The sequence below is a fragment of the Archocentrus centrarchus genome, chromosome 13 (genome assembly GCF_007364275.1).
Source record: "Archocentrus centrarchus isolate MPI-CPG fArcCen1 chromosome 13, fArcCen1, whole genome shotgun sequence".
Classification (NCBI taxonomy): Eukaryota; Metazoa; Chordata; class Actinopteri; order Cichliformes; family Cichlidae; genus Archocentrus; species Archocentrus centrarchus.
This window is the reverse complement of record NC_044358.1, coordinates 22,353,498-22,370,990: the sequence shown is the minus strand read 5'-3', so window position 1 is coordinate 22,370,990 and position 17,493 is coordinate 22,353,498. Positions and strand designations below refer to the sequence as shown.

Here is a 17,493-nt window from a genome sequence, read left to right as displayed (position 1 = left end):
TTCCCGCAAGAAAAGGAGGAGATTTTGCAGCTTGGGAAACAACGCAAATTAGAGTATGGAGGTCAGCGGATCTTTATTTTGCCCGACTACACTGTGGAGGTCTTGGAGCAACGTTGGAGTTTTCGCAAAGTACTGCAGGCGCTCAGAGAAAAGGAGATTCGGCATTCGCTATGCTTCCCAGCTAAACTTCAACTACACCACCAAGGGCAAGTAAAAATACTTAGTAGTGCAGCTGAAGCAAAAATCTTCGTAGACCAAGAACTTTAAACCTAATCTTTGTCAGCATAAAATGTAGCAGATTTAAAAGTGGTAAAACTTAAATACTTCTATCACTGACTTTTTACATTCTGTTTTTGTATTATACGTGTAGCCCGTCTACCATATATGTAAATAACGATGTAGATGGGGCCCTAGGTTCTTTTCTCTATCTACTGTAACTGTTAACAATTAAAGATTATTCAACTCAAATTACCCCCAGAAACTAACATACACTAACACACAATAGGATTAGCAACAGAGAATGTACATTTACTACTACCACCTTGAAACCTTAAAGAGAATGAGCTTTACTATAAACACAATAAACACAACAGTATTTGAAATTAAAAGAGTCAATTTACTAATAGTTCAATGAAAATAAAAGAAATACAAGATTAAAGTGCCTTCTGTTATTCAACTTAAATTTCAGATCATCCTTATCCTTTAACACTATGCCGGCAAAACAATATAAAAGAAAATAAATGTTGCAGGCCTGAATCGTGGCTGGAGATCGTAGTGACCTAAAACTCAGTGGTCGTTTCACTCCACCTGGAGCAACAAAATAAAATGGTGGTACCTTTTTGAAAGACACGTGTCCCGCAGGAAGAAGCTAGCCAGCAGGCCTCATCTCCGGAGCAGAACAGAAGCTCTCAGGAATCACTGCAGAACAAGATGGACTTCACCTCCACTAGAGGAACCACGGGCGTCCCCGGGCCACTCTAATTGTTGCTTGGATGCTATCTCTTTTCCAGGCCCACAAAAATGTCCAGACCGGGCAGCTGTCTTGAAGCTGGGTTAGCTACTAGCCGCTTACAGTCCGATCGCTCAGTCATTAGCTACTCACTTCACCAACGAGCAGCAAACTTCCACACAGCAAACTTCAGGTCGACTTTTGCTGTTCTCAGAATGGCCCACAGTCTCTGACTTATCTAACCGACAATCCAAAATGTCTGTAGCCATAAACTTTTGCCTCCAATCTCTGCGGGAATCCACTTCTCTGCGGTAGCTCCTCTCGTCTCCTCTCGTTCTCCCTCCGCCATTCCACCTGTGTCCCCTTCACTTCCACTTGGAAAAAACAGTTCTTTCAAAGAAATACAGTTTTTAAAACCAAAAGAAATATACAATAATTAAAACAAATGGTTTTTAACATTCTTAATATTTCAGCCATGAACTTAACACAACTAAATATATTTTTAACTGTTTTTAACCAAATATCACAAATTTATTATGAACAGCTTATTTATTACAGTTTCCCATTTTTTAACCGGGCTACACCCTCCCCCTTCTAAACGTCTGATGTCCTCATCAGGCTTCAAACATCTCAAAACATAAAACACATAAGGGGGTGTGAGCAAGCATCCTGTTTTTTTTTTTTTTTTTTTAGCTTTGCCCAATCTTTATGACAACACCTCTATGTATGAGGGTGATTGGTTCATCTTTGGCAGTACCTGGTTTGTCATACGTTAGCCTAACAACTGGCTTCACTGTTCTCTTGGGGCGGATCTCAGTTTTCTCATCATGTCTGCAATCTGTCTCTCTCACATTTCTTGGAGCTCTAGCATGGTGAGATCCATCCCCTTCCAAATCTTCTTCCTCAAGATCAGTTCCAGAATCAGGAACAGAATCCCGAGATTGCTGGTCTTGATCAGTCCAACGCTCTTGCTCAGCATGATCCAGCTCTGGACCTTCATCTAACTGAGAACGCGATCTCTCTTCCTCCAAAACAACAGATGACCGCCTAGCAGGTTGCCACATTTGTTGCCCCAATCTTGCTGAGCATTCATCGGCAATCCTTGCTGGTCTATAATACTCTAAATCAGAGGATGAGTCAGAGTCTTGCACCTCTTGACTCTCAGGTAAGTTTTGGGTCCATCTCTGGGTAGATGAAGTTCTGGTCTTTGGTCTGGTGGGTGGACTGCAATCCCTATTAGTCTTTGGCAACCTCACAAGTTGTCCAGTAGGCAGGATATGGTCACGATGAATAGTTTTCACGCCTCCACAGCCATCTTCAGGTTTGACTCTATAAACTGGAAGATTGGGCAGTTTTTCCACTACAGTGTAGGGGACAGGACTCCACCGGACTTGCAACTTATGCTTTCCTTTAAGCCCCAAGTTCTTGAGTAACACTCTGTCACCTACTTTGAGAGACTGAAAGCCAACTCTTTTGTCGTACATTCTCTTGTTCTTATAGTGACTCTTGTTGGCAGTTTCAGTGGCAAGCTGATATGCTCTCTGAAGGTCTTCCTTCAACTTTGCCACATAGCGTGAATGGCTCTCTCCTTTTCCATCCTCACCATTACCAAAACACAAATCCACTGGGAGCCGGGCTTCCCTGCCAAACATTAGATAATACGGGGAATAGCCTGTTGCATCGCATTTAGTACTGTTGTAGGCATGCACCAGAAATCCAACATGTTGACTCCACTGTTGTTTTTTCTCATCACTCAGAGTAGCAAGCATGGAAAGCAAGGTCCGGTTGAACCTTTCCGGTTGAGGGTCTCCTTGAGGGTGATACGGAGTAGTTCGGGACTTCCGCACTCCCATCATCTTCAGCATGTCTCGAATCAGGTGACTCTCGAAATCTCTGCCCTGATCTGAATGGATTCTAGAAGGCAGACCATAATGTACAAAATACTTGTCCACCAGTATCTTTGCCACAGTCTGAGCCTTCTGGTTCTTGGTAGGGAAAGCTTGTGCATAGCGAGTGAAATGATCAGTGATCACTAATACACTGCTCATGCCTTTACTATCAGGTTCCAATGAAAGGAAATCAATACATACTAGATCCATAGGGCCACTGCTTAGGATCTGATGTAATGGAGCTGCTCTCTGCGGAGGTGACTTACGGGTAATGCACTCTCCACAAGTCTTTACATGCTGCTCCACATCTCTTGACATTTTGGGCCAAAAGAACCTTCTCCTCAGGAGATCAGCGGTCCTTTCAATGCCAAGGTGTCCCAAATCATCGTGCAATGATGTCAACACAATCTTACGGAACTCCACAGGTAGAACAAGCTGAGTGAGTTCTTCACCTGAGGGTTGCCTGCTTATTCGATAAAGCAGCCCATCCTTTATTACCAGCTTATCCTTGTCTCGTTTCAGCTGGGAGAGCTCTGGATTATTCTCTGTATCCTCAGGCCATTGTTTATTCTGAACCGCTTGCAAAGCTGCTCTAATTACCGCATCCTCTTTTTGGGCACTGACCAGCTGTGGTTTTCTCAGACACTCTAAAGACTTCAATCCCATGTATGTCGGGAAAGAGTAGATGTCTGGCACACAAGCAGGAGGAGCTCCTAACTGATCAATGTACCTTGGGGGGCCATCTGAGGACTCAGAGACACAAACCTGTTGACAGACTGACTTTACATCTGCCTGCGGAATGATCTCCCATTCTGTGTTATCACTGTCTGGAAAGTTTCTTGAAAGGAGGTCAGCATCTATATTATGCCTTCCAGGTCGGTAATATATGTCAAAGTCGTATGTGGAAAGGGCAGCAAGCCATCGATGCCCTACTGCACTAAGCTTGGCTGTGGTGAGCACATACGTCAAGGGATTGTTATCGGTGCGCACCGTGAATCGAACCCCATAAAGATAATCATGGAACTTGTCCACCACAGCCCACTTAAGTGACAGGAACTCCAGCTGATGTACTGGGTATCATTTCTCAGATTGGCTAAGCTTTCTGCTGGCAAACGCAACTGGTCTCAATCCTTCTGGGTATTCCTGATAAAGGACAGCCCCAATCCCCTTCAAGCTTGCATCCACATGCAGGATGTACGGCTTTTCAGGGTTAGCAAAAGCTAACACAGGGGCATGAGTCAAGCAGTAGATGATCTGATGAAATGCATCTATGCAGGACTGATCCCATCTTTCACCAAAAGGTTCGGACTCACTCAGGTAAGTCTTAGTAGGGTCTCTGTTTTGCCTCTTACTTTTCTGGGTGGGAGCATAGCCTTTTGTCAGCTCAGTCAACGGTCTGACAATGGCAGCATAGTTGGCTATGAACCTGCGATAGTATCCGCAGAAACCCAAAAAGGATTTCAATGTTTTCAGGTTTGTTGGCTGAGGCCAGCCAATGACTGCCTCAATTTTCTGTGGGTCTGGTGAAACACCATCTGCGGATACAATGTGGCCAAGAAACTTTACTTTTGGCTGGCAGAACTGACACTTCTCAAGAGAGAGTTTCAGTCCAGCCTCTGCAAGTCGGTCTAGAACTTTGAGGAGCCTTTCCTCGTGCTCTTCCAAGGACCTTCCAAAGACAATTAGGTCATCGAGGTAGACCAGTACTTGCAGCAAGTTCATGTCACCAACAGTCTTTTCCATTAACCTTTGGAAAGTTGCTGGGGCTCCAGTTATTCCCTGAGGCATTCTTTCGAACTGGAAAAAGCCCAGAGGACAAATGAATGCAGTTTTTTCTTTGTCCTCCTCAGCCATGGCTATTTGGTAATAGCCGCTCCGCAAGTCGAGAACAGAGAACCACTGGCTTCCAGACAGGGAGTCCAGTACTTCATCAATACAAGGTGTAGTGTATTGATCGGGAACTGTCCGGCTATTCAGTAGCCTGTAGTCAATGCACATCCTTATAGTCCCATTTTTCTTCCTAACGATCACAATTGGTGACGCATATGGACTACGAGACTCCTTAATGATGCCTGCACACAGGAGCTGTTGGAGGTGCTTTCTGACATCCTCAATGTCTGCAGGAGCCAGGCGGCGGGAACGCTGCCGAAAGGGTCTATCATCAGAGAGGCGAATTGTGTGCTCCACATCTCTGGCTAGCCCAACATCCCATTCCTCCTTGGAGAAGACATTTGATCGTTGAGACAGTTTTTCTCCTAATCGTCTCTTCCATTCTTCTGGGACAGGTGAATCTCCAAAATTAATCAGTTTGGCATCAATGTCTGATGTTGATGCTGACTTGGCCAGAGGAACTGTAGCAACACTCTCAGTGAGGTACATGTGTCCCAGGACCGTGCCCACTGGTATGACTGTCTCTTTCAGAGACTGGTTCTGAACCAGGATTCTGAAATTATTGACATTCACTGCATGGCCTGGTACTACAATAGGTTGCAGTAACACACTGGCCGGAAGTGGAGCCGAAGGAGAAGAGTCAAGCATCAGGATCTCTTTATCAACCGGTTGTGTGAGATCAACTTTGCAGACCACCTGCTGGTCTGCACCTGGGGGCAGAGTAAGAGGGCCAGGGCCCTGCCATGTCACCATGCCAACACTGTCTTCTGACTCACTGGCAGATGATGTAGTCTCTGCAGCTGAATGCTCACTGTTAGACTCAGCCGGTATGCCAAGAGTTTGTGTGATATCAATGCCACTTGCTCGACACTGTTCCACTAGACTCCTGACATGACTGGTATTTGTACCTATAATAACTGGGGTCTGGTCATCAGTTCGGGGACTGGGGCAAATCAGGGCAAGAACTGTCACAATCTGACATGTCCCTGTGACCATGGCTGGGTATTCAAGGTCTACCACTACATAGCCACGATAAGGATAGCTAGCCTCTGACTCACTCAAACCCCACAGAGCAAGACCGGACACCGGTTGTATGGGGACATCCGGGAGGTACTTTTGGTACCAGGACTCAAAAATTATAGTGACCTGAGAGCCACTATCAAACAGGGCATGGCATGAGTGTCCATTAACTTTTAACTGTACAATGCTAGGTGGCCCAATCAAACCTTCAGGGATTCCAGAGTCCTGTGGTGTAAGTACGAGACTTCTCTTGACACCACAGTTAACCTCTTCCCTTGCTGGTTTTGCAGAAGGTTGGTGTACCTTTGCTAGCTTTAGAGCTTGAATCAGTTGCCTAATGACCTTGCTCTGATTTTCTGGATTACGGCATTTTGCGGCAAGTGACCTTTCTCCCCACACCGGTAACAGAACTGTTCCTCTGTGTGTCTGGAGGGTCTGGAGAGGGAGCTAGCAGAAGCTTCCATAGTCGAAACTGTAGCTGGTTGGGCCAGAGTGTCTGATTCAGGCACTCTTTTATTTACTTTTTGCTGCAACCTCTTTAACTGCTTTTTTAAAGATGTCAGCTCAGACTCTTGAGTGTTCTCAAAAGTGTGTTCTTTGATCACAGTACCAGCACTGGGATATTCATCCTTAGGTACATGGGGCTTGGTCCCAACTGATGCAACCATGCTCTTGAGCTCTTTGATTTCAGCTTTTAGACTTTGGATCTCGGCCTGTCTTAGATCCACTGTCTGTGTTGCTTCTACTCGATGCACTGAAGTTTTGAGTTTCATCCTAGAGGCTTCATACTCTTCCTCAGCCCGAACTTCACTCAAAAGCTGCAGAAAGGTAGGAGGAGCTGTCTTTCGCTCTCTTAAGCGTAGCTGGATTAACATCAGGTCAGAGGCCACTGCCCCTCTGAGTAGTTGCTCCAAACGAGCCCTATCCCTACAACTAGGGGGAAGGCCACCTCTCTGAATGACCTTTGAGAGAGCGCGCTCCAGCCTTCTGAGGAAATCGGAAAGTTTTTCTCCAGGTTGCTGCTGCATCAATCTGAATGCGAAATACAGATCATCCCCGGATTCTGCTGTTCCGAAAGCACTTTCTAGGGCTTCCAAATACACAGCAGGGCTAGCATCCGGATGGGAGGTTTGCACAGCTTTTGCAATTTCCAGTGCTGGCCCCTTTAAACTTTCCATTAATCGCCGCTTTTTTTCTTTATCAGTGCATTCACTTTCTTCTATCATGAGCCATGCCTGTTCGAGCCAGTACTCAAACTGCTCTTCCCCAGCTGGGACAGGCTGTGCTCCTGAAAAAATGCGTAAGCGTCGATAAATACCTTCTAAGGGAGGTTTAGTAGCCTTTTCCAAAAAATCCCCAACTGCTTGGAGGATGGACTCAGTAGAGTCCGTGGGGCGTTGACCAGTAGTCAGCAGGACTTTAAGGTCCTCTATGGTCTTTCCTTCAGCTGCCAATAGCCCTTTTAGTTTTTTGTCAAACTCTTCATCAGCAGTGTCAGGGGAGTTTCCTGTAGTGACTAAGGGCCAGGACCCCCTTCCCTCAGGAAGATGGACCTCTGAAGGAAGACTTGCGCCAGATAAAGTTTCTCTACTTTCACACAAAACCATCAGGTTGTCTGATCTGGCATCAAAGATCCTTCCTCTGACACGAACTCGCCCTAAGCACTTAATAGTTTCAAGAGTCTCTTCAATTTTGGATATTTCAGTATCTTCTGGAACAATGACCATTAGTCCATGGGCTTCATCCAAACCTTCACCCCTGCACCATCTCTTCAGCTCAGAAACAAGGTTTACCTTATCTGCCATTCTTAAGAGTATTGCTTCTCTACGGTTTCTTAGCTAATCCATTGAAATCTAATAAAAGGGGGGTTGTGAACATCCCAGCGGTGCCTCCATTTTATGTAGCCCGTCTACCATATATGTAAATAACGATGTAGATGGGGCCCTAGGTTCTTTTCTCTATCTACTGTAACTGTTAACAATTAAAGATTATTCAACTCAAATTACCCCCAGAAACTAACATACACTAACACACAATAGGATTAGCAACAGAGAATGTACATTTACTACTACCACCTTGAAACCTTAAAGAGAATGAGCTTTACTATAAACACAATAAACACAACAGTATTTGAAATTAAAAGAGTCAATTTACTAATAGTTCAATGAAAATAAAAGAAATACAAGATTAAAGTGCCTTCTGTTATTCAACTTAAATTTCAGATCATCCTTATCCTTTAACACTATGCCGGCCAAAACAATATAAAGAAAATAAATGTTGCAGGCCTGAATCGTGGCTGGAGATCGTAGTGACCTAAAACTCAGTGGTCGTTTCACTCCACCTGGAGCAACAAAATAAAATGGTGGTACCTTTTTGAAAGACACGTGTCCCGCAGGAAGAAGCTAGCCAGCAGGCCTCATCTCCGGAGCAGAACAGAAGCTCTCAGGAATCACTGCAGAACAAGATGGACTTCACCTCCACTAGAGGAACCACGGGCGTCCCCGGGCCACTCTAATTGTTGCTTGGATGCTATCTCTTTTCCAGGCCCACAAAAATGTCCAGACCGGGCAGCTGTCTTGAAGCTGGGTTAGCTACTAGCCGCTTACAGTCCGATCGCTCAGTCATTAGCTACTCACTTCACCAACGAGCAGCAAACTTCCACACAGCAAACTTCAGGTCGACTTTTGCTGTTCTCAGAATGGCCCACAGTCTCTGACTTATCTAACCGACAATCCAAAATGTCTGTAGCCATAAACTTTTGCCTCCAATCTCTGCGGGAATCCACTTCTCTGCGGTAGCTCCTCTCGTCTCCTCTCGTTCTCCCTCCGCCATTCCACCTGTGTCCCCCTTCACTTCCACTTGGAAAAAAACAGTTCTTTCAAAGAAATACAGTTTTTAAAACCAAAAGAAATATACAATAATTAAAACAAATGGTTTTTAACATTCTTAATATTTCAGCCATGAACTTAACACAACTAAATATATTTTTAACTGTTTTTAACCAAATATCACAAATTTATTATGAACAGCTTATTTATTACAGTTTCCCATTTTTTAACCGGGCTACATACGCTAGTGAGGGGCTGCCAAGTAGTTGTTTTTCTTTTTTTCTTCTTTTCTTCCCCCCTCTTTTGCAGCCTGCGACCCTAAGTAAGAATGGTCAACCTTTGCTTCATTTGGGGAAGCACAGTTTACAGGTCATGTTCACAGTTATTAGGTTTCCTTTTAATTTTTGTTTTTCATTTTTTGTTGTGTTTGGTGCCAGAAGAATCGTAAACATTAAGAACTGTCGTTATGAAACTGCCCCTGTCCATGTACTGTTTAACTTCTGGCTTTTGTTAAAACGTTCCAAATGAGTAAGGTCTTAGATTTTCTATCTTTGGTCTCCTGGAATGTTTATGGCCTTGATCACCCCATTAAACGTGGCAAAGTTTTTGCACATTTAAAATCACTAAAGGCCAACATCATTTTCCTGCAAGAAACACACGTTACTGCCATCCAGCATAAGAAACTCGGGACAAATTGGACCACTCAGGCGTATCACTCACCTTTTACCTCCAAAGCAAGGGGTGTGGCCATTCTGTTGCAAAAATCTGTGCCCTTTCATTTTCACACATCAATAATTGATCCTAATGGCAGGATTCTTATCGTAAGAGGACACATTAACTCTCTTCCCATTATATTTCTAAACATCTATGGGCCAAACATAGATGATCCTGCCTTTTTTCGTAAGGTGTTTGACTTACTAACAGATAAGTCATCACATTACATTTTTGGAGGTGGGGATTTGAACTGTTATCTTGACCCATATCTCGATAGTCTGTCATCTACTCCTCCATCTAATATTCTCGCTGTCCAAGCTATCAATAATCTGATGAAGTCAAAGGGTATAGTAGATATCTGGAGGCTACAACATCCATCCGATTGTGACTATTCTATGTACTCTCATGTTCACAAATCATATACGTGGATTGACTGTTTCCTCTTAGACTCCAGATTAATTTCTAATGTTACCAACACTAAATATCACAATATAGTTATCTCAGATCACAGTCCAGTTATCATCTGCCCTTAATTTGTCTTCCCAAAACAAACATACAGTTGAGTTTTAACCCACATTTACTCACTGACAAAGCCTTTTTTTAAATGCAATTCTAACGCATATTTCTCATTCCTTGGAGACTAACGATAACAAAGAGGTCAACAACTCAACACTTTGGGAAACATTTATTAAATGGATAGAAATATTGTACACCAAGCCAAAATCATATATCCTCACAAATGGGGAAATATCACAACCATTTGATTGTGGGGTGGGGCAGGGGGACCCATTGTCGCCTTGCTTTTTGACATAGCGTTGGAACCTCTAGCAATAGGCATTAGGGAACGCCCAGACATCAAAGGTATTGAAGTGGGCGGCACACAGACATGTGTCACCCTTGGACGACCTTTTGATCTGTCTTGCTGATCCCAAACTCTCAGTTCCAAGCCTCCTAGAGTATGTCAATCTGTTTAGTAATATCTCCAGATATACTATAAATTGGGGAAAAAGTGAATTTATGGCCTTAACAGACAACCTACCTGAGGAATTCCTTAAAAACTTACCCTTCAAAGTAGTCAATGAGTTTTTTACATATTTGGGCCTGAAATTGACCAAGAATCCAAATCAGCTCTTTAATCGAAATTCTGTGGAATTGGTAGAAAAACTAAAATCAGATCTTGAGTTCTGGAGAACACTACCATTGTCAATGATTGGACGAGTTAATGCTATTAGAATGGTAAGTCTTCTGAGGTTTCTATACCTCTTTCAAAACTTGCCCACATATATTAAATCATACTTTTTTAAGAAGCTTGACTCTTTAATATTACCTTTTGTGTGGGGATGCAAAACTCATAGGATATCAAGGCTCACCTACATAAATCTGAGAAGGAGGGTGGCCTGGGGCTCCAGTTTTAAAGCATTATTATTTGGCAGCTAATTAAGAGCTCTCACCTACTGGAAGCAGGAAGATTCCATGAACATTAATAACAAAAACAGTGTCATGTGGCCACTCTTGGAAGCCTCTGCTTCCAAGAGTTTCACTCTCTGCCTTGTTGTTTTCTGGCCCATTATCACCAGACAAAGAAATTAAACAAAATTTTATCATACAGAGCTCTTTGCAAATACTTTCCTAGATAAAAATAGCTTTACAAAATTCACATTTGCAGACTCCAGACATTTGGTGTCAAAGTTTGTTGATTATTTAACAACATTTGTTCCATCAACCTCTGCACGTGAAGCCTGGGCTAAAGACTTGAACTCTGAGATCACTCCAGAAATATGGGAGAAGGCCATGTCTTGGATCCACCGCTGCTTGGTTAACTCCATTCTCAGACTTATTCAGTTTAAAGTAATACATAGGTTGCATTACTCTAAAACAAAACTGCACTGTATGTTTCCTTCAGTGTCCCTGCAATGTGACAAATGTGGCTCTGCTGAAGGTTCCCTTGCACATCTTTTCTGGTCCTGTCCCAAACTGCATAATTTCTGGACTGCAATTTTTGAATGGCTTTCGAAAGCTTTTTCCAGTGAAATTAAACCCAGTCCTTATGTGGCAGTTTTTGGATGCTGCAAAGAGACTTTGAAACTTTGTTTTGATACCCAGAGAGCTCTACAACTAGGAATGGTGGTTGCTAGAAAACGCATCCTTTTAAACTGGAAGTCTGCTAATGCACCCTGCTTCACATCCTGGCTTAAGGAGATGGTATCCATTCTACAAATGGAAAAGCTGCAAATGGATTATAATAACACATCTGGGAGATTTGATAAAACTTGGAGACATTTTTTGATACAATTTGGCATAATCAACAACACGTAGGAGCTCAAATCTATAGCAGTTCCTGCTACTTATCTCATATGTTTTTCAGTTCTATGGGAAATATTTGTCACTTGATTACATGTGGCTGACAGCTTTTTTTTTCTTTTTTTCTCTCTTTCTTTTGCTTTAGCTTTTCCATTTTGTGTTTTGTTTTTTTCTGTTTGTCTTGTCTGTTTTTCTTTTTTAAACTTAATGTGTTATATATATTTATTTTTCATTGCACTCATTGAGAAGTTATGTTTTTGTTAAATGAAAAGTTATAAATAAAGTATTAAAACAAACAAAGGTTCATATATGACATGGTTAATGACAGTAGGGGAGTGTTGTTTTCTGATAAATTTACTTTTTGGCCTTTTGCAACTTTATTTGATAGTGCTTTGCAGTGGAGAGAGACAGGAAAGTGGGAGGAGAGATGGGGGAAGACACAGTAAATGGCAACTAGGTCAGGGCTCAAACTGCGCCGTCTGCACTGCCACGCGGCATGTTGTTGAGCCACCGCTGGCTCACCCTTTTTTCTCATGAGCGATTTATGTGTTCTCATCAGGTAAGCTTAGAATAAAGTCTCTGCTCCTCAGCATTGCTCTGCTTAACACTGTCATATAAGTACTGTGCACTAACCGATTACGCCACTGGAGCCTCATTTTCTGATACATCTTTTCATGTTATTTTAATGGCCTCTGAATCTGTACTTTATACTTATACTCATAAGTTTAAAAAACAAGACCTAAAAGGAAACAAACAATTGTTAGAGATTATTTTTACTTATTTTATTTATTTTTATTTTTTTATTTTTACTTCATTTTTATAAAATGACAAATGTTTAAAAGTAAACTCCAGTAAGTTAAGTAATAAACCGTGGATCAACCAAAGAATAGACAGTTAAATAATACATTAGACATAGAGCAACACACAGAAAGTGCCTGACTAACTTTTCTGTCTCAGTTGATCTTGTCTTGGAGGTTCGGCCACAGTACATACAATTAAAACATCACCAACATCACCATGTTCTTTATTAATCTGGACAAGATTGCTCTGTATGACAAATTAAACATCAGGAAGAAGATGTGCTTTATGGCTCTATTGCTGATGAGAGGAAGCTGGGTCATGAAAAAACAGCTTGACAAGACCGAATGATCAAGACCAACTCACTGCACGCAGAATCTGTGCAGATAATAGCAGTATAAATTGTTATGGTGACCTTAGAGGCAGTGCTCTTCTGGGGAGAGAGCCGCAGGCAAGCTGCAGAGAAGCCTGTCTCTCCCTCAGATTTGCCCATATGTACATGTGATTTTTCTGATTCTTTAATAGATTAAATGTTATCATTTTTTAATTAATTAATTTTAATTAATTTCAGGTGTCTTCCTTCAGGAACAAATCGCCAACCTGTTCACAATCCAGAACAACAGAAAGATTTCTCATGTGGTATTTGATTTAGCTACTTAGTCAAATATGACCATTTTATGAAATACTCTAAAAAACCTGTAGAATATAAACATTCATCTTGGATATTTTCCAGTCATGCCCTTCTTAATGTTCCTCTCAGGGTGCAGTAAAATGATGTAACATTTGGGCACAAAAATACACAGTAACAATCCAAAACTTGAGGCTAAAATAGCAAATATTTCCACTGCCACAGAGAATTTCCCAGGAGAGCTGACATAAGCTGGGATGAAAGAAATCCACACAGCCCAGAAAATGAGCATGCTGAAGGTGATGAACTTCGCTTCGTTGAATGTATCCGGTAGCTTTCGTCCAAGGAATGCCAGGAGGAGGCAGACAAAGGCCAGCAGGCCAATGTAACCAAGGAGCAGGTAAAATCCAGGAGGCCATGGCTCTTTACACTCCACAACAATCTGACAGTGTTCAACAACTAGTGTGAATTCAGAGTGATTGAATATAATTGTGTTACAGCTACATTAAACATTAAGACCCCAAAATGTCTGTTGTGACTTTTGTGCTGACAATATCAAAATAAGTAAATAAACTGGAGGACTCAGCATTTAAGTACCTCATACTCACTTTTCCAGTTGAAGCTTGGTAATTTGGGTTCCTGAATGGAAAGGGAGGTGCTCCCAACACACAGCCAGTACAGAGAAAAATCTGAATAGGATAAGAATAAGAATAGGATGATAAGAATAGGTAGTGGGTAGGCGCTCGCCCTGCATCCGGAAGTTTGCAGGTTCGAGCCTCTGTCCCTGCGCTGTGTTGTGTCCTTGGGCAAGACACTTAAACCACATTGCCTAACGGTAGCGCCGGTCTCTGGCTGCATGACCGCAGATGCTCGTCTCTCGATGAGTGATCTGGAACCATTTCGTTGTGTGCCTTGTGCCCACAATGACAATGAGTTGAATCTAATCTAATCTAATAGAACAACACCAAAAACACACAAACTGATGTTTAACTCAATGACAGTCCCTCCTACCTGAGGAGCTGTAGTACAGATGATCAAAATCCTCTGCTGAGATGTACCAAACAGCTTCAGACCCCTGGAACCAGGTACGTTTGTCCGGAAGGCCAGGAGGACCACAATGGTCTTAACAAGTAGGCAGGACAGACACAAGACAAAGCTGATCCCAAATGCTGCCTGGCGGAGCCTACATGTCCACCAAGATGGCTGACCAATGAACACCAGAGAACACAGGAAACAGAGCTTGAGTGACAGGAGAAGCAAGAAACTGATTTCGGAGTTGTTGGCCTTCACGATGGGTGTATAGCGGAAACTGTGAAAGACGATGGTGATGATGGTTGTCAGGATGAAACCCAGCAGTGTGAGTACAACCAGGATGATACCCATGGTGTCATAGAAAGAGAGGAATTCTTCCGATCCTGCAATACATTTCACTTTTTCTTTGTCTGACCAGTAGTACTCAGGACATTTTGTGCACTCGGTCGAACCTTTGAAAAAAAAAACAAAAAATAGAGCAACGTGTGTAAACAGTCAGGAACTCCATGCATATCAACATATCTTGATGATCTTTCAACTGTGCAACATTTCTGTGAATTTAGTGACTTTAATACCTTACATAATACTTAAAGTAGATTGTTATTTGTGTTTTAATCCATTTTGTTTTAAATAAAACACATGTGGGCTACCAGTCTGATTGCTGATCTCTCCATCTGCACAGGGCAAACAGTCAAAGCAGCATTTGGGCTCTCCTCGGCGTGTGGCCTGCCTGCTGCCAGGTGGACATGGAGCACTACACTGAGATATAGGAACCTGAACATGGATCAGAGAAAAGTATAATAATGGGCATTAATGTACACAGTGTATATCAAAGAGTTTAAGGGTCATAAGAAATAAGTTCAAGGTAACTATGACCTACTTGCGACTCTCCTTTTGTCCACACAATAGTGTTCTTTATTATCTGCAATTGTTGCCCATGTGGAGCTGAACCATCATAGCTTCCCACTTTGATAAATCTACCAGAAATTAGCATAAAATATTCCAAAAAAAGCATTCAGGACAACAACATATGCAATACCATTACATCATAAATTGGTGCTATCCTTAGAAAAGTAAAATAAATTTAACTATACTTGTTCATGATCACTGTAACATTGTTACACCCTGGCTCAAAAGCCACAATTTAAGGTGGAGACCGACACCAGAGTTTTTAGAAACGTGTTTTATTTTAATTTACTTAATAAGCACTGCTTAAATAGTTTGAACCTAGATAGCATAAAAGCAAGTAGTGGTGAGTCTCCAAAGCTAATGTCAGGCATGACTTTATCCACACCTCATCAGGTGTAATTATTCACTAATTAACTAAAGCAACACCTGAAAACTCTTTCACTGCCACTGCAAAGAGAGTAGGGGTTGCACAGGGCTGTAACAAACATACAGTTCATTTGTATCTTAGAGTCTTATATTCCACCTCATTTCATCCTTGCTGTCCTTCTGCCAGTTAATGATGTCATACAGAGGGACTGGCTCTCCGCTGGAGTCAAAATATACTCTTTCATCAAACTGGTTGGTGAAATTCACCATCTTCAGATGATGAAGAAACTACATGAAAACAAAATTAGAAAAGCAAAACACAAGAATGTCCACAAAAATGAAAAAGAAAATCATGATTGTTGATTTAATAATTTGTAATAATTCAAATACCTGACCATTCGCAAATGAGTTGTGTTTCTCACACAATCCCTTGTTAGGTCCTGCGGAGTCACAGTTCAAAAAAGTGTGCAGAGCGTGGGCAATGGCGTACACAGCTTTATACACATTATAAGCAATTGTGACCCGAGATACATCACTATAACTGCTCTCAGTGTATCTCATATCTTCTGAACCTGTGCATACAGGCTTTCCCACAGCATATTCACCATTTCTATGAGCTGACACATTAAATACACTTTTTTTTCCTACAGTGAGTCCGACCATATGGCCAGAATTGCTTTGAGAACCTGTATTGTAACTAAAACTATCAATAACATTAAACTTATCCACGGTGTTTGCTTGATATTCTTTGGCTCTGTCGCTTTCAAACTCAAGTTTGCAACCAAAATGATCTTCCCAGAACATATTGATAAATTCCATCCCTGGTTTGGGAGAGAGGGTCGGACATTCAAAAGAAACTCTTTTAAGCCAGGGATGGTGACCTCCAGGGAACGAGAAGCCAATGTTCCCTCTAGGAGAGGGTGGAACTGGGGTGAGGCCAGACGACTAGAGGTCACCCAGGCTTCACTGGCTATCCACTGTATCCCTGTCACATTCCTCTGAGTTAGCTGGAAAAGCATAGATAAAGAAATTTGATTATTTACATGAGCAGAATTTCTTTTTTCAATGTTCCTTGTTCTTAAAAGTAATTTTTAAATGCTGTAACATATGTCACATTATAACACTAATCACAGTATATGTCACCAAACATACTTACTTCCAAGAACAGATTTAAGAGTTGCCCTTCTGTAGCGAAGACCACAACACATGAGCAGTTGAACTCTGCAGTTTGTCTGCCATTTCTTGTATCTCAGCTACTGTGGGTGATGGTGGGATAGTGAGATGAAATGCCACACATCCACCTTGTTCTATAAACTGAGTAGAAAATGCTTGGATGCCATAGAGACTGTAGTCATCCTGAAACATGTATAAGCAAAGATTTTCTAAATCATGTTGTCTAAAACTGACAAATTTTAGCATTTAAAAAGGTCTTTATCTCACCGGAGTGCCAACTGTGCCCACCCAGAACCAGCCAAAGTAAGAGACAAGCTGTACGAGACCTCTAACTTGAAAGAGATCACTTGGCACAGTTCTCAAGAATGATGGGTACAAATTCTTGTCACTGAGACACGTACAAGTGGCAAAATAACTCACCTAGAATGAGAATGACTTCATTTTACATTACTGAGATATTACTCTGTGTTAATGAGATAAAACACAAACCAATCAAAAAACATTACTGCACACTGTTGTGCAATTTATTACCAGTGGTATCTTGAATGGGCCAAGTGTCTGAGCTACAGCTCTTGTAGGGGAAGAAGATGCAAGACCAATCACAGCAGGTACAGGAGAATAATACAGACATGTGGAAGACTGTCTTGTGTCATCTCTTCTGTTGCATTTTCTTTTATGTCATTTAAAAAATCTTTAGAAGTGTTAGGCATTGCAGTGTTACTTGTAGCACTTCGGTTTTTCAGTGTGGTCATTATTCTTTGTTTTGTTGTTGGTTCTACATTTTTTAATTCTTCATTTTCAGTAACACTGCCTTAATTTCTGCTGTTTTTCTGTCTCAGTGTTGACAGCTTTAGAGTGACTGATTAATGATAAAAGACCTTGCAGGCTGCTGTGAATATGGTCACAGCTGTCCATAATCCGGTAGCCTAGTTTAACACCTGGTAACAGGCTTGAGTTACGGTTAATTTCATCCACTGTAAACACCATGGTCATCAT

At 41.9% G+C, this 17,493-nt stretch overlaps 1 protein-coding gene across 1 annotated transcript; it reads right to left on the bottom strand.

The window, feature by feature from the left end:
• Positions 1-13,102: 13,102 nt before the first annotated feature.
• On the bottom strand, positions 13,103-17,493 carry LOC115789991 (extracellular calcium-sensing receptor-like). The gene is given in 13 exon segments (XM_030743622.1): positions 13,103-13,459; positions 13,626-13,706; positions 14,029-14,501; positions 14,700-14,823; positions 14,930-15,026; positions 15,482-15,612; positions 15,715-16,158; positions 16,161-16,331; positions 16,481-16,530; positions 16,533-16,680; positions 17,029-17,147; positions 17,150-17,309; positions 17,311-17,493. Coding segments are annotated over 13 exon segments (2,538 nt in total).